Source organism: Halichoerus grypus, chromosome 9 (assembly GCF_964656455.1).
Source record: "Halichoerus grypus chromosome 9, mHalGry1.hap1.1, whole genome shotgun sequence".
Classification (NCBI taxonomy): Eukaryota; Metazoa; Chordata; class Mammalia; order Carnivora; family Phocidae; genus Halichoerus; species Halichoerus grypus.
The window spans coordinates 70769949-70793662 of NC_135720.1; the positions used below are offsets into that span (position 1 = coordinate 70769949).

General features: G+C 37.5%; 1 protein-coding gene across 4 annotated transcripts in view; it reads right to left on the bottom strand.

Annotated features, from left to right (window-relative positions):
• Positions 1 to 9999: 9999 nt before the first annotated feature.
• Positions 10000 to 23714, bottom strand: part of ZNF292 (zinc finger protein 292) — a 91446-nt gene continuing 77731 nt past the window's right edge. For all 4 annotated transcript variants that reach the window (XM_078055020.1, XM_078055019.1, XM_036094832.2 and 1 more), the window contains one exon: positions 10000 to 18831. In XM_078055020.1, coding sequence (XP_077911146.1) covers positions 11680 to 18831 — 7152 coding nt within the window. In that variant the 3' untranslated portion in view covers positions 10000 to 11679. The remainder of the gene's footprint in view (positions 18832 to 23714) is intronic.

Genomic DNA, 23714 nt, shown 5'->3' on the forward strand with positions numbered 1-23714 from the left:
CCTGTAGTCAGAAATACAAATGCTGGCAGCTACAAATGAATCACCTAATTAAAAAAATAAGCTCTGAGAGACAAGTACTTAAAAAACATCTGAATATTTATTGAATAGAACATGCATACGTTTGCTGAAAAGGAGTGTACGTAATTTTTTTTGTGAAGTCAATATGAACATGGCCTCTGATAAAGATGGGAAAGCAAGGTAATAACAGGATTTAGATGCAGATTTTACCAAATCAAAATGATGAGATGGTCTTTCTTCCCATTCTAACAGAATTATGAAATCTACTACAATGTTTACTTTCTCTGAAGGTATACATGTGTGTATGTGTACACGCACATATCTACCATTGTAACTACAATTTAAATTTTCCTTCAAGCAGTATTTTAGGTTTAACCTCAGTAAGAGCACATGGGTCTTTCAGAATAGATGAGTCAGGTGGTGACATTTGAATAAAAACTGTGACAATTACCTCCAATACCAGCTACTTCCTTTCTATGGCTGTGATTAAATGAGTTGACATATAATGAACTCAGAGGTCTGACACAATTGTTTATTAAATATAATCTATTGACCATATGAGATAGATAACGCCAGATTTCAGTCTTTGGCTTCCCAAGCCTCCCTTCTAGGATCTTTGAGCTCAGTACTTTAACTGTTGCTTCCCTGACAGCCCAATTCAATGTACCAAAGACCTGAAAGCTCTGACAAATGGAGCATGTCTGCCCTTCGCTTTAGTGTTGTACTTCTGAGAAAAGCTGCCTACACAGATGTTAGAGCTTGGTCAACGAAAAGGGAAAGAAAAAAAATGTATACATCCTATAGGACTGGGTTTCTGCTGACAGTTTTAAAATTAAAATTCAATTTTTCTCTCATTGTTGGGAATATTGGCTTAGAGAGAAAGAATAACACTGTTAAAATCTCAGTGATTACACACAACCCACCATTTTGTGGTAGAAAGGCTCACACCATTACACTGAACATTCTGGATGTTTCTGGTCATTTCACTTCTAGCAGAACAGCTGTTGCCTCTCATACTTCTGGCTCATCAACTTTGGCTGGGGAGCTGGTGTAGGATCAAGATTTTAGAATTGCTTCAGTTCCTCATTTTATACTGGTAACATGTAGGCTACATTAAGAAACCTATTTTTAAAGTGTAAGACATCAACATATGCCGCAACATGTGACAGAACTTAGAATTTTGCCTTATTTACTCATAAGTATATTGTACTGCCTTCCATATCTGCAATGATAAATTTCACCATATAATCCTGACACTCTCCATATTCATCCTTCTGCTTTGAAATTGCAATACTTCCAGCCAGCAGGACAGTAGAGAAAGCATTCTAAGCGAGGGGTCAGACCTGTATTGTAGGTTTACTATTACAAGTCATTACATTTCCCCACGTCACTGTCCTCATCTATAAAAAGGTTGTTACTTTTTCCTCTTATGGGGCAGGGCTTGAGAATTCATTTTAAACTGCCTAAGTAAGGTTAGACCACCACCCAAATGCCATCATGGGATGAGAAAATTCCCTTTGAGGGCTTATATACTTGAGAAAAACTTTGTAATGCTCCAGCTTTAAGAAGCTGTTAAGTAGGTTTAGTAAACACTTTTAAGGATTGCTTTGAAATTTTCAAATAAGTAAATATAATAATGTGTTTACCAGGTAACTGTGTTTTAGGGTTGGAGGTGACAGATAAGAATTGCCAAAATGACTGTTTGAATATTTGGACTGTACTGATTGCCGAAATATTCTTCCAAATATGTAAGAGATTGATTCTCTGTATATCCCATCCCCCTTCCTATCTGTGTTTAGGTGTTGGTTAACATCTTGAAGCCTCCAGATAAAAGGGGCTATTTTGGCTTGGTGAGAAGGGGGGCACTCTCCTTTTAGGGGTGACTCTTAGGTACCTGTTTCCAGTGAAGAATTTCCTGGTGTGATCTGCTCCTTAATAGTTTGAAAGCTACTCTGTGTCCTCAAAAGCCTAGTGACATAAACACTTCACTGCTGTAGAGGGATCACAGCACATGAGGGCTATCATTATCACCCTGACGCCCCATTCCTCTTCTCCAACAAACCCTTGGGTGACTGGGGTTTTTAGGGGATCTAGGGGTGGTAGTACTAAAGGCTGTTTTAAGGGCAGCTTGCATAGTGAACATCCTTTTGACATGCCCATAGTTACTTTGAGGGAACACAAGAACCTGGAAGATGAAATGGCAGCAAACAAAACATCTACTAGTTTAATTATAGGGTTCCCAATACACACCGACTATAGAGTGAGAAGAGAGCTAGCTGGTCAGAATCCATTCAACCCCTCCACAACTGCTTATTTTCCTTTCTCTTAGCTTCTTTGGCTTGAGAGTACACAGCTGCAGCAAAGATCTCTAGTAGTAAGCCCTTTGTTCTTCTGTGCTCCCTACCTTCATCAACACAGCTACCTTCTTCATGGTGCCAGACTTGATTCCAGAAGTTTTTTTTTTCCCCCTTTGGAATCAATATTAACCGTAAACAACAACAAACTATATATGTATGTAACATTAAAAATATCATTTACGAATCATATACTAATCGCCTGGGGGAGAATTCTCTTCAGCTACCACGACATTTTTTTACATCATTCCAAATAAAGACACTGAGCAACTTGTTACTTCATTTGGCAGCCTATGTTTTCCAAATAAAGGCATATACAAGCTCTGGAGTCAATGAACATAGTTTCAACTCTCGGCTATGCCACATACTAGGCAAGATACTTAGCCTTTCCTCATCTTATTCAATTTCATTTTAAAATGAGAATATGAGCACCTAAGAATTGATGTAACAATAAATGGAAATACAAGGAAAGCTCTTAAGCACAGTCTAGCACATAGTAGCAGCCAACAAATATTAACTGTTACTATCATTAGCAGATCTGATACATGGGACTAGGCCTGGGAGAGCTAGAAACAGCAGATTCTTGTTAGACTGTAGCCTTGGTCTTGAAGTATTCAAAGCTTCTCTCTCTTCTTGGGTCACTATAAATGCCCTCTCCCTACTATCTCCATTCTTACTATTCTAATTCCTCTCCCTGACTTCTGCTTAAGCATTTCAATTCTATTATGTTCTTTAAAGAGTTATCTCTAGAGCTGTTTGCTACTTCACAAATTTGTATTCTGCAACCTTAACTGAATCCGGATCTCCCAAGACTTCTGGGCCAAGAGGATACAAGAAACTACTTCCCCAAAATCCTTACATGCCATATAGCCTGGAAGCATTCTCCCTGACAAACCTCTTAAGGACTTCAGCACTTGACTCTGTCTCCTTATACCCAGTTCTACTAGGGATATCTTCTGTACACAGTCCATTCAATAAATTAGACAAAAATTCTTTAAATTTTTTAACTCCAGTAACTTTCATCTACATTCTAATTCAGCGATCTACTACAGCCATTTCCAAACACTGCAAGCTGCATTACTCCTAAAATCTTAAATTTCAATGCCCTGGTCTTTCATATCTAAATCTTGGCTTTATTCCCATTATACCCTTTCTTTGGTGCCACAAAGACCTCTAGTCCCTTGACCACGCTCTTCTCTTCAGTCCTTTTGGCTTTATTTCCTACTCTAATTGGGCTCAATTCATTGATGTATTTACTCCTGCCAGGACTATCCAACCTCTTCTTTCTCCTCCATTCAAGCTGAAGAACAGTACTGGAAATAGTACATAATCATACAGATGGTGCCACTACAAGATCATGCTCTCAATTCAGCTGTGCATTGAATGCTGATCAGTAATCCTTTTATACCTGCAACTGAGCTCCTTCCCTCATTCTTCAACTCAAACCTTTACCATTTAAACCTTGGTTTCCTACTTTTCCAAGGCTTGCTATCCTGTACATTTCTGTTTCCTTTCTTCATGACAAGGAGCTCAACATTTCTACTTAACAATAGTCTAAGAGAGTAGGGTGCCTGGGTGGCTCAGTCGGTTGAGCCTTTGCCTTCAGCTCTGATCATGATCCGAGGGTCCTGGGATCAAGCCCAACATCAGGATCCCTGTTCAGTGGGGAGCCTGCTTCTCCCTCTCCCTCTGCTTGTGCTGTCAAATAAATAAAATCTTAAAAAACAAACACACACAAAAACAAGTCTAAGAGAGGTCATTTTTAATTGTGTAAAGCTAGTATTTCTAACCTGCATTCTTAAGACCAGGTTCCATCTACTACTCAAACTTCGACCTCTTTAACAGGTACGTCCCCAGAATCCACAAATATTTTAAGACTCATCTTAAAATCTCTCAAGTAAGGGAAAGCACTGACCAATTTCCTTTTGTTTCGTGCAAGATACTTAAATAATTCATTGCCTTGACTTCCTTAGCTCATTCACCAATTGAATATAACTAAACAAACATTACTTGGCATCCACCAAAACTTCTTTAAAGATCCAATGACTACCAAAGATTAATTCTAGTAGCCTCTTTATTCTTAATGATCTCCCAGTGGCACAATACAGGACCAACTATCCCTCAATATTCTCCTCCAGCTTCCATAATGCCCCACACCCTTACCTGCATTCCTGGTCTCACCTAACTTAAACCTTCCTTTCCAAGTCTTCTTTGCTAGTTTTTTCCTGACCACTAAGTGTTGGTGTTCCTCAGGGTTCTCTCCTTGGTGATTTATCTTTCCTTACATGCTTGCTATTTCTTTCAATTGCAGCGAAGTGTAGTAAGTGCTCACTGTATCTCAGATTGAGCAAAATGCTGATGAGACAGAAGCCAAAATACTTGTACTCAAGGGATTAAAGTCCACAACTGTAGTTTCAGACCCCTATAAAGAACTGATCACTATTCCTCTCTGCCTTAATGACCTATAAGAACCTCAAACTCAATATTAACCTTTCTTCCAGCCCTATTCCTTCTATATTACCTTGGCAAACAGCGTCACCATTCACAATTACCCAAGCTAAAACTTAAGAATTTTACAACATATGCTATTTTTCACATCTTAACCCCTCCTCTCTACCAAATCCTTCTCAATGCTACTTGAATATGCTCAATTTGTCTATACAATGAAAAACTGGTTGGACTCCATGACACTCTTTAGCAACTATTTTATCAGTCCTCTTTTTCATTTCAATAAAACACCAAAAATAGGTGTTTACACTTGCTTTCTACACTTCTCAAACTGACTTCCACTCAAACTAAGTAATTGCAAAGGTCACGGATTACTTTCTTACCACTAAATCCAAAGGATACTTTACAATTTCCTTATCTCAGGAGAATGTGACACCTTGAAATAGTTCCATCCTACAAGTCTCATGATTTTTCCTATTTCTCTCTTATCTACTTTGAAATTCTAAGTTTCTCAGAGTTAGGTCCTGGATCCTTTTCTATACTCTTCCCTTAGGCAATCATCAACTCACAAAACTGCTCTTTTATCCTCACCTACCTAAATAACATTTCTTCATTTATTCAAACCAAAAACCTGTAAATTTTCTCAATTTCTATCCTCTTCCTCTTTTCCCATAACCCATAATGATCAAGTCCTGTCAAATATCCTAGATCTCTCAAGTCTGTCCACTTTTCTCCTTCAGCTATCACCACTCTTCAAGACAGTATTCGTTCTTCCCTGGACAACTGAGCCTCCTTAACCGGTCTCCTTGAATTTTCCACTGGAACACTCCCTCACCAGAATGAACTTTTAAAACCAGCCTGGAGTTTTCTCTAACTTCCCTCCCCTTATCGCCTTTAGAGAAGTCTTTATTAACTTCTTTCCCTCACCACAGACTACATAGTACCAAATTCTCACCCCATTATATATTCTAATAATGCCCTTAGCACTAATAATTATAGTAATTGTGTAGACTCTGAGCTCCAGGAGAGTCAGAATCAAGTTCTCTTTATCTCCCATTTAAGCATTCAAGAAGTTTTTACTACCACTAAGTATGTAGTATGTGCAAGGTACCAGATTGTTCCATGGCACAGAATAAAAAGCAGTTACAACCTGATAAATGCTATCAAGGAAAGTTGAATGGTGCAATGGAGTAATTGATAACAGGGCTGATGCCTAAGGCCTAAAGAATGAGTGAGTGAGTACACAGTAAAATATAGCATTCCAAGCGAAAGAACAGCTAGTGCAAGGACCTTGAAATGTGAAAGAGCCTGGCTTGAGGAACTCAAGAGAAAGCAATGTGGCTAGAACACAATGGGCAAAGGAGAGCAACAAGATGTATTTAGATAGGCAGGCATCATAGTAAAACAAACACCTTATTTTATTCAAAGGGCAATGTGAAGAAAAAATTTTTTCTCCACCCACTCCCCACAAACTAAAATTACTTAAAAAAAATTAACCTAGCTTTTGGTGGGGAATATTCGGAAGAAAGCTCATAAGAATATTACAGTGGTCTAGGCAAGAAATGATTTGGATGAGAAGTGGATTCCTTTTCACTTGAGGTAAAAATGCCTATACTTGTGACCAAACATAGAGAAAGGGTGTGAAGTGGTTACCATGATGATGTTAGAGAACCTAGATTGAGAAATCTAGGTAGTGATTTCACTTATCCCGATAAGGATACGGGGAGAGGAACAGATTGAAGGTGAGGTAGGGAAAGAAATGATTTGGGGTGTTATGTTTAATTCTGAGGTAGGCAGTTAAAATTACAAGCCTGGAACTATGAACAGTTTGGTCTTAGAGGTATAAATTTGCGTGTGATGGTACATTCATACTGAACGCCAGAGAATGGACTAAATCATCCAAAGAGAGAGCGGAGACATATACAATAAGCCAAGGTCAGGTATTGGGAGAGGAAACAAGGTTGGACTCAGTGATGGAGCAGCCAGGAAAGGTAAGATAACCAAGAGAGAATATTTCCAAGAGTAAGTCATTAACCCTGATGAATGCTCCTAAGGCAGTGAATGAGCAGAAAAAAAGAACAGATATGGCAGCATGGAAAAGAATGGTGATCCTGATGAAAGCAATTTTCGGAACAGTTGTGGGATATGATATATAAAGTGGGATTAAATGAGAAGAAATGGAATGTTTGACAACTCAGATTAGCTCTGATGGGAACCAAATAAAAGGGATTATAGTTAGATGGAATCGCCTTCCCCATATCCGCCCCCCCCCCCCCTTTTAAGAAGATTTTGAGGGAGAGAGAAACACGGCGAGAGAGGGAACAGAAGCAGGGGGAGTGGGAGAGGGAGAAGCAGGCTTCCCACGGAGCAGGGAGCCCGATGCGGGGCTCGATCTCAGGACCCTGGGATCATGACCTGAGCCGAAAGCAGACGCTTAACGACTGAGACACCCAGGCGCCCCCTTCACCCCCTTTTTTTAAGAATAGTAACTACTAGGGCACATATATAGACTGTTGAAAGGATCTAGTAGGAGAAAGTTTGATGAAAAGAGTAGCTAATTCAAAGTTTTTGAGGTGAGGAAGGATTGATTTTTGGTAAGAGTGCAGATCTGTAGATGGGCTTATAAATTTGGTGGTGAAAAGTGGAGAAAATTCCAGTCACGTTTTTCTATTTTCTCAGCAAATGTGATTAAAAGCGCATTGATGGAGTAGGAAAACTGGAAAAAAAAAAAAAGCATGGAAATCATTTAAGTTTGTGGAAGCAAGGTATTACAGTAACACTGCAGAAAAACTGCCAGTTTTGAGTCTCTTTGAGATTATAAACTTGCCTGTTGTAGTAATTTCCTCCCACTCAACTGCTCAAAGGCAGACAGGTTTTGAAATTGTTCTAGATCACGACAGAGAGAGGGGCATGATCTGAGGATACCTGCAAAGGAGTGCATGTAACAGTTGGATCTAGTCTCTAAGTAGGACAAGTTGAGGACAGGGTGAGCGGATGAATAATGAGCAGGTGGTAGGATTAACTGACTAGTTGAGATGAGGTAGAAGTATTTTTTAGTGGAGATATCCCAAGCAGGTAAGCTAGCAGTTTGTGGCTGGACAAAGGGAATCTGAATTCCAAATATGGAAGTGATACATGTAGGGCTTCCATTTATGGAGAGCAGATCACTGAAATGAAGCACCTCTAATGAGCAAAACCACTGAGAAATAAAGCAGATACTATCATTTTGTTCACTGAGAGGTAGGTAGTGTTGGGAGGCACAGATAATAAACAATATAAAATTAAAAACTGTTATAAAAGGACATGTGAAACTTATCAACTGGAATGGATAAATTGGCCAATCAGAAAAATCACCACTTGTAAACAGATGATACATGCTGCACTGGTGCACACACCTGCTGATTCTCAGCCCTGGTTTAATGAATGCCATTTCAGAGGAGTGTTTCCTAAAACGTGCTCCCTAGAACACTTGGTAGGATATATCTGAGTATTAACATTAAAAAAGAAAAATATTTTCATTGTCAGTTAAGTCTGAAAAATTCCCATTTAACAGTTAACATGTTCTGTGCACAGAACTTTCAGTCTTTAATATACTGCTGTGCACTGGATTCTTTTAAGAGCGAGCTAGAACATGCAGTTTAGAAAACTTTGATGACAGAAGTTCCAACCTGGTAGTAACTCATTACAATAAACATTTTGAAAAAGGTTGCCTTACTGTTCTACTGTTTCTCAACTCTGTTAACATCTTTTCTTCTGGCCCCCACCATTTTTTGCCTCAAGTCTCCCTGCTTTTAACTTCCAACATATCCAATCTATCCTCTATATAATACCAATTATCTTTCTAAAATTGGCATCTGGTGAAACTGTTGAACTTAAATGCATTCAGGAACCACTTAATAAATCAAAACTGAAAACTATATGGCATACAAGAACCTTCATGATCTGGCTCATTTCCTCTTCAGCTTCTCCAACCCCCTATCTTTCCACATAAACCACTTGCAATACTGCAAATGCACTATGCTGCTTCATCATACCTCCATACCTAGAATTCGTTTCCCCTATGACCATCCGAGGACTGGTCATCTTTCACGAATCACTTTTCTAGAGACTTTCATAAACACCCATCCCTGCAATAGAGCATTCCCTCTTTGATATCTCTAGCTATAGTATTTATGTAATCTTAATAGCTATAGCAACTGTTTGCTTACCCAATGATCAAAAAATTGCCTTGCCAAAACTCGATCTCTGTCTAGCCCTTTAAAATAATTTATGCTGAATTTAACATTGCTGAAAATCTCCCAAACTGTTACCTTTTCACTTCACGATACATTTTGAATACGTTCTGATCTGTAGATTCAAATTCTTTGGGTTTAGAAGAGGGAAAAAAAAGTCCATTTTTAAATGATAAAACCTAGGCAAATGAAGGCTGTAGGAAGAAAGTATCTCAAGACAATAGACTGAGGAAAAGTATACATGAAAAATATATACTTTAAGATTACTTTTTTAATACTTAGGCATTACATTCCATATCAAATTTTACCAACATGCTGTTCTATAAATTAATATTTTATACCATAACTTGATTTTTGTTCCATGCTAAAAAGCCCACTCTGCCATAATTACTTTTAGCAAACAGTACCTGGAATATAAAAAAAATTAATTCAGTGTTGGCAAACTTTCTTCTGACATGTAGAACAATACAGAAATGTCTAAGGGTCAATTTTCTTGAGCTAATGAGCAAAAGAAATGCCTCAATACAATGGTATTTTCACTTAACGGTGGCTCATCACTACATTTACCAGAAATAAATCTCCTTGCTACTGTACTGTTTAGGGCAGTTTTGCCAAATGCCTATCTTTAAGAGCTAGGTCAACTTCCAAGAAAACTGTACGGAAACATTCAGTTGTTAACAAAAATTTAATATTAAAATTATTCAGAGTTAAGTTACTGTTAATTTAGGAAAAAAACATGTATTAATTACCCATAAGAACAACTTTTATTTTAATAAATAACAGTGGGCTTACCAAAGGGAAGGGATTTTAATGTGTCAAGTTTTATGCATATTGGTAATAAACCTTAAGGAGGTGAAACCAACTATTCAATATAACCCATTAGGCCCTAAAAATAAAACTATAATACTTTAATAAAACTTAAAAAAATATTTTCCAAAAGAAAATAATTCACTCCTTGACCATGCTTATTTATTCAGAGTACCAGCAATTTCAGTTAAGTGCTTCATTTTTCCTGCAAATCTGATGTTGCACAGGGAATATACACATTTTCATATTATTACAACATTGTCAATATCTCAGGCTAATAATATTGTGAATGCAACTGGTTTATAACAAACACAAAGTCAAAAATCAATGCTACTATTTATGGCAAACAGAAACAAAAGTAAATTCAAAAGATGTTTTCTTTTGTTTCCAGTACTGACTTTAGTTGGACTTCAAATGAAGGTAATAAACTCTCCTGAAATAACCTCTATCTCTGCCGTGAATCCACAGTATAAATATGGTGAATAAAGCTAAACTATAAGAGCTAACTATATACTGAATAACCAAAATAATCAATTATAACAACTAATACTGCTCTGGAAGACCAATCTAATGAAAAAAGTATCATTAGATGTGGTGGGAAAATACAAATCTGTACAATCTAACATCTATAAACAGTAAAATCAAAACATCCAACTTCCTTATAGAAAGTGTTTCATCTATGTAATTATAAATGTTAAGGACTCTTGCATTTTATAAACACAAGATGGGCTCACTTTGATGATACCAATTTTAAGATTTATAAAAATGTTTAAAAAAATCTTTCCACAAAAGTTTATACAGTTTAAAGCTATACACCAATCTATAAATCTCAGAAAATGGAAAAAAAAAAAAAAAACTTTATAAGATCACATGTATAAAACAAGAAATGAAATGTGATTTTATTTAAGGCAATACTGGGCTACTTCACAAATCACCACCTCAAATATTTACACTGCTCCACACTACTAGTTTCTATCACATTCACAAAGGATTTTTTTTTTTAATACCAAATGTTTAAAATCTTTGATGTAGTAAATTCTTTATTCACATTTCCATTATATTTCATGGAATCATAGTAACTATATCCAATTAGAAGCACTGAAAAAAACCTGTAGCTATAGGAAACTGCTAAAGAATCTGCTATAATTTCACATGAATACCATCCCAAAATCCTGGAGGATAAATTTACAAAGCAGAGCAAGGTGTTGATATAATGTGCCTACTTTGTGAAAAGTAATTTTGAGATCTTGTAAATAAATGTTTTATGTAAAAAATCAATGAACCATGGCAGAGTTTCTACTTTTAGTTCAAAAAATTCTTAATTTAAAACAATAAAAGAACAGTTTTAAAAACTTGATCACTTAGTTAAAAATTAAAATTCCAAATATAAATGTGTCATTTAATAGTTTAGACTTACACACTGCTGGTGGCAGCAAATGATTTACAGTAATAAATATGTACAAAAAAGATATCTACAGACTACTGTTCTACATGAGCAGTGACCTGGTGAAACATAACAATCACACAGATAATTCAATTTAGTTCATGGAAAGGGCAACTGGCTGATAGAAATTTGAGGTGTAGCTCAACTATTTACAATAACTGAAGTATTGATTCTGTTCCTCAAGTCCCATAGGGATAAAAAAAAAGTTTTACATGACAAATGTCATGTGTTTTTTTTTTTTTCTTTTTCCTTTTTTTGGCCAGGTTAATTCATGTCAGCAACAAAAATTAATGAGAAAGTTTCACAACTCTAGCATGCTTGATGGCTTCCTACTTAAAATAAAACCGTAAATAATGTATTTATAGTACATTAGTTATCAGTACTGCCCTCTACCTGTGGCTTTACCCATACTAATTTCTTTCATAACAGACACATCTGGATCATTTGAATGTACTTCAAGTTTTTTCAGACTGACGGTAGGTTTCATTTCCTGAAGTTGTTTTAACACAAGTTCAGTGCAATCTTTAAGAGTCTTGTCTAAAACAATTTTTACATTATCACTGCACTGAAGCTGTGATGGATTGGCAAACTGTACAAAGGTTTCACTTTCTTTACAAGAACATACATGATTTCCACTAGTCACAGCAGTCTTATCAGTATTTCTTCTTGAATTTGAATGGGATCCTTTCTTATTTCCACTATTTGGATGGTCTTTGTCAGAATTTTTCTTCTGCTTCACTGCAGACTCCTCAAGAAACTTCAGAAATGATACTTCAAATCCCATTGGTTTAAATGAGCTCCAGTCAAAAGATGCAGGATGCTCCTCCGTGGTTTGAATTGCAACAGCAGTTTCTTCTTCTTTATGCGTACTACTTAACTCAACTGCCGATGCTGGTTCTGCTTTTTCAACTTTTCTCTTTTTATTTTGGGAGACATTTTTTTCTTTATTAACTCTCTTCAAATTACTTGTTTTTTGTTTTTCTGACTGGCAGGGGTTATTTTCCTGAAAATCATTACTTACATTTGAAGAGGTATGAGCTTGGGTCTCCACACTTGCATTATCTTCATTTATTAATTTTGTAATAAATAATTCTGTTAGCTCATCCATTTCATCTTTCTCATTTTTTTCACTTTCTCTCTGTGGAACTGTAGCTGTTCTGGAGTTATCACTGCTCTCTGATACACATGTGTCAGAATTTTTCACATCACTCTTATCACCTTCTTGCTCAGAAGTGTCCTTTAGTTGTGAGTTGCAACACCGTTTGAAGACAATGAGAAGATTACGGTGTTGTGATGTAAATGCCTTTGATAATTTATGGCATTTATAATGTCTAATTATATTGCTTTCACTTGTAACAACCGATGTACACCCTTTTATCATACATGGATACTGGGTCACAAATCTGCTTGTACACTCAGATAAGGCATCATTTCTAGCCTTTATAGAATATACGTGCTTTCCACGTTTCAGAGAATAAGGCTTATTTTCTTCAATCTGCACAATTTTTGCAGTCTTGTTCTCTAAATTATTTTTTTTCTTTCGTTTCGTCTTAGGCATTTTGATTCCTTCCTTTCCAGATCTGTGTTTTGTCCCCCGATGCTTAGACTTTGTCTTTTCTTGGTTTGCTTTGCTTGATATATTTTCCTGACCAGGTGTTAATCTTCTTGGCCGAATCAAATGAGCTTTGTGTTTGTCATTATGCTTATTAAAAATGTGTCGGAGGAGATTTGACCGAGTTGCATATATACGGTCACAGCCTTCACAGTCACACTTGTATATGCCATCTTCTTCAGTTTTACTTCCCCTTATCCCAATTCCATGATCTGCCTCAAGATGAACAACATAGTTCAAGTATGTGGTAAATGAAGACTTACACTCTAACTGGTCACATGGAAATTTCCCAACATCCACAGAAGCAGTCATACTTTCAATCTCCTCAGGAGTCATTTCATGAAGTTTCATGTAGTGTTGTATCAGGCCAGTAATTGCTTGGAAAATTCGAGAACAGTCACTCACCTGACATCGAAATTCTTTCACAGTCTGCTTAGTTTCAATTTCTTCACTTTCTTTACCAGCTTCACTTTCTTCTTCAACCTCTGCAGAAAATGCAGGTAGATCTGACTTGTGTACAGCCTGGTAATGCAGAATTAAGTTTTGCTGTATAGTAAAAGCGGCAAAGCAACCCTGGTGAACACATCGATAAGGTCTGTAGGGACTGTATCTTGTTGGAAACTCAAGGGAGTGAGAAACTGGCTTCTTGCGTTTTTTCTCCTCCTTTTCTTTTTTATGTCTCCTAATTTTCCGTCCTTTGGTTTGTATGTTTGTGAGAGAATTTGTATTACCTTGTTCTGAAGTAACTGTGATCACTTGCAAGGAATTTTCTGTTTTTTCAGGACTTTTTTTTTCTACAAGTTGTTTTTCTGGGATCACTGCTACATTACCAAGGGCATTTTCCTTCATTGCTCCCAAGTCTAAAGCGGGCTGCAATTCCCTTTTATTTTCCTCTGTCATAGTTAGCTGTCTTTTTACTTGTGTAACTCGTGGGGCTGACAAATTTTCACTCTGAGATTTTCTTCCATAAGGCCGTTTTATTTTTAACTTTACCATTTCTTCTGTTGTAAAATGATGGACCAACTGACAGTGCGCCCGGAGATTAGAATTTCTTGTAAATGTTTTTGTACAGGTAGGTACTACACATTTAAATGGAGCAAATTTCAACTGATTCTTCTTAATTTCAAGAATCATCTCTGGAGTGTACTGATGAATCTTACCATAGTGCTTAAATAAAGCATCCTTTGTCATAGCACTGTAATTACAGCCTTGGTTTTGACACACAAACGGTTTATTAACTTTGTCACTAAACTGAATGTTGCTTATCATTTCAGAAACTGGCTGAACAACTGTGACATTTGGAATTGGTTTAACAGGAGTGGGAGTCAGTGTCACTGATGTATTTATTAGTACACACTGGGGTGCTGGAGTGGACAGGTCATTTTCTAATTTTAATTTTTGCAAGCCTTCTAAAATTTCCTGTATTTGATCCTCCTTATGTAATACTTCAGACGGAGGAATGTTACTTTTTGCTGGCATGACACCTATGAAGGAAGAAAACTGAGAAGAATCAGGTAACTTGTTATTTTGTACAGCGTTTACTGAAGGAAGCTGAATGTTATAATTTATTTGAGCATTCTGTGATGTTTCACCAACACCGTGAGATCCACTTTTTACCTCAAGTATTTGAGAATTCATAGCACTTTTAATAATTTCAAGAGTCTTTTCAAAGTTTTGTATAACATTGTCTTCAGAAATCTGCAAATCAGAATTTATTGAAGTCGTGCACGAATTCAAAGCCATCATTTGGGAATCACCATTTTCAGTTTTTAATGTTAAAGGAGCTAACACGGTATGGGACTCAAGATTGGTTTTAAAGTTTTCTTTCACATCAGTAATAAATAACTGATTGTCAACATTATTTAATTTCTGTGTTAGATTTTCCACCAAACCCTGAGGCTCACAATTTGGAATTACATTTGAATGGAGGTTACTAGTTGGTATCTCTATACTCTTTGCTATAAGTCCCATTGCTGTTAAGTCACTTGTTACCAAATTTTGGGAAGCATTAGGTGCAATTAGGGGAGGAGCAACTTTCTTTCTTCTCTTCGAAGCACTGTTTCCCTTCTTATTTAAATGACTAGACCTCGTGTTCTGAGGACCACTTATAACTGAAACACGTGAACTGTTACTGGTAAAATTTTGTGATGGCCCACTAGAATTAGGGAATGAACTAGAACACAAACCATTTTCAACAGTCTTCAGTAGTAAGTCATTTGTTGGGAAAACAGGCAAACTGCTGCATTCCTCAATGGAAGAAGTTTTGGAGTTTGGGGTCCTATTCTGGTTTGTCAGCAGGGGGTTTGGGTGGCATACAGTCTGCAACAGGGGTGGCACAGTTGGATTTGGCATCACTGTTGCACTTACTTGTGCCGCATCTGAAACACAACCTGTTGGAACATGAGAAAGCATTTCGGCACCCTCAAATGTACTGGGAATGCCAGCAGTTTCCAAAGCCTGTTTAATAATTTCACTTCCTTCTTGACTAACACTGGTACTAAAGCTAGTCACACCAGTCCGAGGAAATGTATTTGGTAAAAATGTTGACGAGCGATTTTCAGCAGCAAGAAGTTGCAGGAATGATGGATCTTTAAAACATGCTTCTGGACTGAAGGTAGACTGTTGCGGCTGCTGCAAATTTACTGCATTTGTGGAGAGAATCATGCTGGCAAGAAGAGAAGGCTGTCCATTATTCTGTAGGAGTTCTTGAGCAATTTCTGCTCCATCCAGTGGTTTACAGTAAGATCGCTTAGACAAGTGTCCACCCAGAGATCTGGGATTAGTAAAAGCCCTGTAACACCTGCTACAGATAAATTTCCCATCTCTGATAATTGCAGGCCATTTAGCCCTTTTGTTGTGCTTGGGTTTTCTTTCCTTCCCGTTTGGGACCCGCCCACGGTCTTTTTTAACCTTTTCAGGTGCAGACTGTTGGGCACTGGTGCTATTAAAGTCATTTGCAACATTGACTTGTGAAGGAAAAACTGCATTTTCACCATTACCTCCCTTTAGAAAGGAGGAATTAGTGTTTCCTTCAATCTGTGAGGAAAAATGATTTGTATTATTTTCCAGTTGGGAAAAAACAGAATTAGCCCCATTATCTGCTGGTGAAGGGAAGAGAGACATTGAACTACTTTCTGCAGGTAGAGGAAGGAAAGGATCTGAGCCACTGTCAATATTCAAAGGCAAAACTGTTTTGGTTAGATCTTCCATTTGTGCTGGCAAGGTAGTAGTTGATAAATTTTCCATTTGGGAACATATAATACCACCACCTTGTTCATTTTTATCCTGAGAAGGTATATTTGGATTTATGACACTTTCCACTGAGGGCAACAGTGGAGTTGACACACTTGTTAAATGAGCTGGAAAAATGGAAGGCGAGACATGCTGCAACTGATTTGAACAAGTAGGATTCCCGTTGGCTTTGGTCTGTGGTGTAAAAAATGCATTGTTAGAGCTGCTCACCTGTGATGGCAAAAAATAAATAAACTTTCCATTATTTGGTGTATTTAAGTTGTTAGATTTCTGACCTTTTTTACTTTTGCGCTGCATTTTAAATGCAGCATACTGGTCAGGGTGTGCTGTCTTCATGTGTTTCCCAATACTCTGTGAAGAATTATAGGTTCGAGTACATCCCTCAACCTGGCAACTGAATTTCTGAACTGGCGCTTTTGGAGGCACTGATGGAGTTCCTAAAGAACTACTTGGGTTGGGCTGTGGTGGAACAAATGTGATACTTTCCAATGTCTTAAGAGATAAATTATAAAGATTGGATGATGTTTTAACATTACCTCCACATTCAAACTTGGAAGCTGGTAAACTGTTCTGAAAGCCTGCCTGATTTTGCACAGAAAAGGTCATCAGGTTGTTCACTTGTCTTTCTAAGTTTTGTGGGGTAAGGTCACCTATTTTGAGGGTTTCTGAATTTACTAAAGAATTCTGAGTAATCTGGGCTTCATTAAAGCAATCTTGTTTTCTTTCTTGAAAACCTGGACGACACAAATCATTACAAGTATCTCCAACTGGTGTACGTAAGTCTGTGACCAGTGATTCAGCAGTGCCTTCCACAGCTGAGTTTTCTTGCTTTCCAAAGTTATCCTCGATCCCCTGATTGAGGGACACTTTAATGGATACAGCTACTTCACTGGCCTGAAGCAGAGGAGTAGTCACGGGATTTTCCAAACCATTTGACAATGGTCCATCAGCTGGCCTGAGCTCTGATGCAGAAATCTGGTCTTGTTTGGTCACAGCTGATTCTGCTTTGCTTTTATCCCAAGCATCACTTCTATCTGCCGGTAAGGTGTTTTCAATATTATTTTCTGAGGGAAGCATAGACCCCTCTTTCTCGATGCTCACTTCTGTGTTCGGATTCACTTTAGAAGGCTGAACACAATCTCCAGATGAAGTATGTTGGTCTTCAGGAGGCAGCACTTTTTCAGGAGTACTGTGATCGTCCAGATGCTTTTCTAGCTCACTCTGAGAACGATAAACCTTACCACAACCTGTGAACTTACAAGTATAGGTATTATAATGCTGTGCTTCATGATCATACAGTAAATAAGCTTCTGAAAAAATTCTGCCGCATTTAGGAAACATACACTTTGCTCTAAAGATTTGATGTTCCTTTCGGTGTGTTAAGAGCTCTGCGTAACTATTAAAACCAGCCTTACATTTCATCTGTATACAGATATATGGTTTACTGCCACAGTGCATTTGTAGGTGATCATTAAGATGAGTAACACTTACAAAATGCCGTCTACAGTACTGGCAAATAACTTTTTTGCTTTGCATTTCAAGAAAGCGCTTGGCATCTTCATTGTCCTTATGGCCCTTTACATGAGCAATTAAATTTTTAAAGTACTTAAAGCCCTTTTTACAAAAAGTTACAGGGCAATTAAATTCATTAACAGGTACTGGTTTCTGGATTGGGATCACTTCTGGTTCATAAGATTTATCTTTGTCATCAGTCTCATCATCTGAACCATCATTGTCATTAAATACTATGAAGTCTGTTGAATAGAGACTATTCTTTTTTATAGGCCGCTGTTCCTGCTTGGTCACAGCATTAGTCTTCTGATTCTCATTGGTAGTTGCGATCTTAGGTGGCCTCCCCAATCTTCTTAATGGTTTCATAGCTGCTAGTCTCTCCTTACTAGATTGTTTAACATGCAATGTGACATGAGGGACAAAAGTTTCTTTAGAATTGAAGTTCTTTGCACATATAGGGCAACTGTAAATCCCATCTTTGTAATGTTTTTGAGCATGTCGTACTATTCTATGACCAAGGAATTCTTTGTCACATAGCACACAATACTGCATGTAGGCTTGCCAATTCCTAAACCTAGCAGAAATAAATCCCCTCTCTCTTAATTGTTTTATCTCTCTCTTCTTCTGCTTTTCATCACAGATGTCTTTAAGAAGGCCAGAATTAGCACCAATTCCACCAGAAAGTCCATTCATAGAAGTTTCTTTAATCTCTTCCTGGTAGTCCACTACTTTCTCATAAACTTCACTGTCGTTTAGTTCATCTATCGAAGACACAATAGATGCTTCTTCCCCCATTAATGCAAGACACTGTCGTTTTAATGTTTTCCAATCCCAGAATTCTGGATCAAAGGGCCACTGAGTTTTCAATACAAGTAAGAGCTCACAGCGTAGAGAATTTGGTATCGGAAGATTCTCTTCATCATATTTCTGGTCTGGCTGGTTATACAGCATTTCCACAGCATAATATGCATCTACTGTAGGCTCAATAAGAAATTCACTCAGTTGACAAGCACGTTTAACTTCCAGATCATCAGGCAACAGGCACGAAATGGTCTTGCAAATAGATATTTTCACTTCAGTATTTTCTGTAGATTCCAAACGAAGGGCTTTTACACATAATTCTATACAGGTGGCAAGTCCAGCCCCTTCAGTCTGTGAAAAAGCAAATAGGAAATGTTAATTTAATCTATACTAACACAGGTTTGTGAATTTAGTAATTTTGAAACTGACGTTTGCTATTCTCAAATTTTGCAGCAACATATGAAATGTTGCCTCCTCTAAAGCACTGTAGCTTAGCCTTGTGTATGCATGTGTGTGTAAAATGAACTGTAAAGAATAGCAGAAAAAGGATAAGCATTGGGAACAAAGAGAAGACCTGGGTATAAAGTGATCTAATATAGCTAGGCAAACTTGGAAGTTATTAACTTCTCTAACCATTCACAGCCCACTTATAAAGATCAAAATAGCATTTAAACTTCATAAAACTGCTGTGAGCATTAATGAATATTATGCATCTAAAGTATCTGATACAGTTTAGTACAATGGTACTGGTACATAAGGAAATAATCAATAAATATCAACTTTATCACCAATCTTATTTCCTAAGTTTGTATTTACAATCCTTCTGAAATAAAAACCCTCTTAATCCAATTACAGAACTGAGAAAGTTCCTGTATTTCCTAACTTACTAGTAATGAAAGGAGATTTTCATTTTTAACAGAATGAAGTAATTTGATCCTTCATAGGGGGGATTCTAGTTCTATTATACATTGGCTAAATGCCAAATCACATACCTCACTGTTGAACTATCTTAAAAATTAGAAGTACAAGGAGACACAATAAATGTTTTTCCTTTTGAATAAGTATCTTGAACTATTATTATAAGATAGCAGTAATGAAGGTTAAGAGTCATCTGAAGATATATGTAGTAAAGAGATAAAAGTGGGTTTTAAAAGGACTAAGAGAACATAAATATAAGAAATAAGCCAGCTATTAAGATGTGGCCACATTCATGGGAATGGAATATGTATTATACAGGATCAAAGGCAGAAAAGAAATAAGTAAAAAAAGCTGATAGGGTCTGTATTTTCACAGGCTAAGAAGGAAATAAAATATTTTACTAAAACAGAAGCTTAGATTTGTGGTCCAGTAGGAAAGTGAGGGGAGGATACTAAATTGGCCTGACTTTAGGAAAAGCAAGGGCACAAAGACCAAGAAGAAAATGGACAAGAATAGATACAGGACCTATTTTTAAAAGTGACAGTGAGGAAACGACAACAGGGAAAGAAGTGGGACCACATGGTTGTCTCCAGCTTTTACGTCAAACCTGTATAGTTATTTTCTACTATTTTGAGATAAATCTGAGCCAGAAAACTTTTACAGCAAAATATCTGCACCTCTCTTACATGCCTTAGGGGCTACTACTAATAATGGATAATTAGGTCACTGTCATAATATGAAGGGGAAAAAAAGACATGTGGTGAGGAAAGGTGCATATTAGAGAGAGGACGTCTTGGAGAAATCAAAGGTCAAGTCAACCATAAAGATGATCTCAAGTGATAATGTAGACATGTACCAGAAGGACTAGTAAATATGTACAGAACGAGAATTCTGGAAAAGGCTGTATTTATTTAGAGAATTCAGGAAATGATGGAGAAAGAGATGATTTTAAGAAAGGATTCAGGAAACAGGTTTTGTGGATGCCATCTGCGTTGAGGAAGATGACTGTAACTATTCTCTGTCATGTGACTGCTGATCCCTTCATAAACAACAAAAGCAGATTCAAAAATTCTACTTACTGTTTATAAAATGCAACTAAGATTATTTCAGAGAGAAACTCAACAGTTCTATTCTAATACAGTCTGCTATTGGATTCAAGGGTGCATTTCAACTCATTAAGGGCAAATGGCTTTGAATAAATTTGCTTTAAAAATATCTTAATGTTGTAATTGTGAAATCTTAATGCCAACAAAACTATAACAAAGTTTTTATTCTTGTTAGTTTCCATCTCTGTGATTAAAAATTGTTGCTAGGTATATAACAAGTGTTTTTAAAGATGAATTTGAATTAGTAAGTTCCCATAAATATGTGATTAAGCAATTAGCCTATAAAAATCTACTTAATTCATATCATTAGTTAATAAAAGTTACTGATAACACCAACTTGAATTTAAGAGTGACAGGAGCAGAAGAAAGCTAAGTGCTAAAAATTCAGAGGAGGAATAGAGATTCACCCCCGACTGACAATGATCCATCATGAGGCAACCTTCTGAAAGATACAAGGTTTTATCTTTGGTAACCCCCCACTTTTCTGTTCCTTTCCTCTGACTGCCTAGTATACTTGGCCCCAAGCTACCCGAGGCTTACAGACTGATTAGTTCTCCCATGTACACCCTATTTAGCCCTCTCCATCCACACACAGCATCACGTCTTACCCTGCTTTAAAATTCTTAAATGGTTACCTTTGTACCTCAGAATTAAGTATATTCTTAATGGAGAATACAAAAGGGCCTTCACAATCTTTAATAATGCCTCATCTGGTCTAGACTCATCTTTTATTTTTTGCCCTACCCAAACAGCCTATATACCAGGTAAACTGAGCTAATTGTAATTCCTCAAATACGCCATTCTCTCATTTGTCTTGATACCACTTGTGATACTGTCATATAATACATACATACATATTTTGGTTTTCATCCAGGGTTCCGAGCAAATAGCTCCTAAAACCTTTGTAATTTCCTAAGTGATAAGAGCTGTAAGGGCATCTTTTGTTCCCAGCTCCTGAAATAGCTCCAGAGCCTTAAACTGTGAAAAGGTGCTATTATTAATAAGGCCCTTTTAACCACAAAAGAGTTTATGTTAATGAGGCAATTTTTGGAAATCCCCTAGATAACCACCGGACGGGGGCTGATAGGGGAAGAAACCTGTGATTAGAAGGTTGGAACTTTCAGCTCTTGCCCACACCCCCACCCCCAAGGAAGGGAGAAAAGCTGGGGTCTGAATCAATCGCCAATGGTGGCTGATGATTTAATCAATTATGCTTATGTAATGAAGCCTCTATAAAAACACAAAAAGAAGGGGGGTTCAGGGACCTTTTGCACTGGTAAACATGTGGAGATCTGGGAATGCAGATTGCTCCTTGCCCTATGCATATCTTCCATCTGCTTCTTCCTGAGTTGTAGCCTTTCATAAAACCAGTAATCTAGTAGGTAAACTGTCTTCTTGAATTCTGTGAACACTCTAGCAAATTAATCAAATCTGAGGAGGAGGTTGTGGGAACTTTTGATTTTAGCCAGTTGGGTCAGAAGCACAGGTGACAAACTAGACTTGTGATTAGCATCTGAAGAGGGGTGTGTGTGTGGCAGTCTTATGGGACTGTGCTATCTCCAGGTAAACAGTGCTAGATTTAAGTTGTAGGATACCCAGCTGGTGTCCACAGAATCAGAGATCTGCTTGATGTGGAGAAAATCCCCACACATTTGATGACCCAAAGTATTCAGTGAGTAGTGAAAAGAGGAGAAAAGTTTTTTCTGTACACCACTTTCTATGCTTTTTCTATTACTAGGAACACTTTCCCCTCACTCAGAGTCAACACAGACAAGTGGGTTAGAATGCCCACCTCTTTTATTCATTCAGCACTACTTTATACCAGGCACTGTGCTAAGCAATGTGCTCTCACAGGAGTCTTAGCACTCCACCAAAACTGAAAGACTCATACCATATTACAACTGTTTGTGTGTCTCCATTAGTAGACTATGAAAGCCTTAAGGGCAGGGCTGTATTTTTCAACTTTTAATTTCAAGGGTCTAGGAAAAAGCATGAATAAACCAGCCAACAGTCTTCAATAGCTCCTGGAATTCTCAAAGAGGGCTACCAGTTAACCCAAATCACTAACCTTGAGACTAAATTACATCATGTGAAAAATAAGGAGTTATACCAGGACCTAGTCACTAGAGCATTAACTTTAAGGTCTCTTTTAGTCCTAAAACAATAATAATCTATAATTCTACTTTTTGTTGTTTTTTAAATATTTATTTATTTGAGAGTGTGAGGCACGCATGCCACTGGGGGTAGGGGCACAGGGAATGAATCTCAAGCAGACTCCCCACTGAGCCCCAAAGCAGGGCTCGCTCTCACTGAGATCCCGACTGGAGCCAAAATCAAGAGTCAGATGCCTAACCAACTGAGACACCACCCAGGCGCCCCTATGATTCTAGTTTTAAGATAAAACCTCTAGGGGCACCTGGGTGGCTCAGGTGGTTAAACGGCTGCCTTCAGCTCGTCATGATCCCAGGGTCCTCGGATGAAGCTCCGCATCAGGCTCCCTGCTCGATGGGAAGCCTGCTTCTCCCTCTCCACCGCTTGTGCTCTCTCCCGTGTGCTCTCTCTCTCTCTCTCAAATAAATAAATAAAATCTTAAAAAAAAGAAAACCTCTGATCAGATTTCAGAAAGTAAAAAACAAAGTGAAAAACATTTTTGCAATAGGAAACAAGATTTTGGGGGCAGAGTACTTAATTAGCAAGTTGCAAGTTATTCTTGTGAATAGGTGAGCTCCCCTGGACCAACTTTCTAAGCTATTATTCATGCTTTTAACTGGTTTTTTTATGGACTTTACTTCTGAAAAAAGTCTCTCCAGAAAGGTACTATTCAACAGAACTGTCCGTGATGACAGAAGTATTCTTTATGCTATTCAATATGTCACTAGCCACATGGAGCTACTGAGCACCTAAAATGTGGCTACTGGCTACCATAATGGAAAGTGTAGCTCTTGTCCAAGTTTTTGCCTCTCCAACACAATCTCCTCGTGAGAGGGGTGTAAGGTTGAGGGAGGAGAGTCACTTTTACCTAATCTCCTTGATTAATCTAAGTAACAAATGAAATACAAACTGGTTAGAGTTACCAGGTGGTCAAGAGAAAGTCGAGATTTATACCCAATCTGTCTGGCTTCTAGTTTCAAGCTCCTTCCACTTTGCTATACTGCTCTTCAAGTTAGACATAAAGCAGTGGCACAACCTATATTTTAAAATTGCACAGTT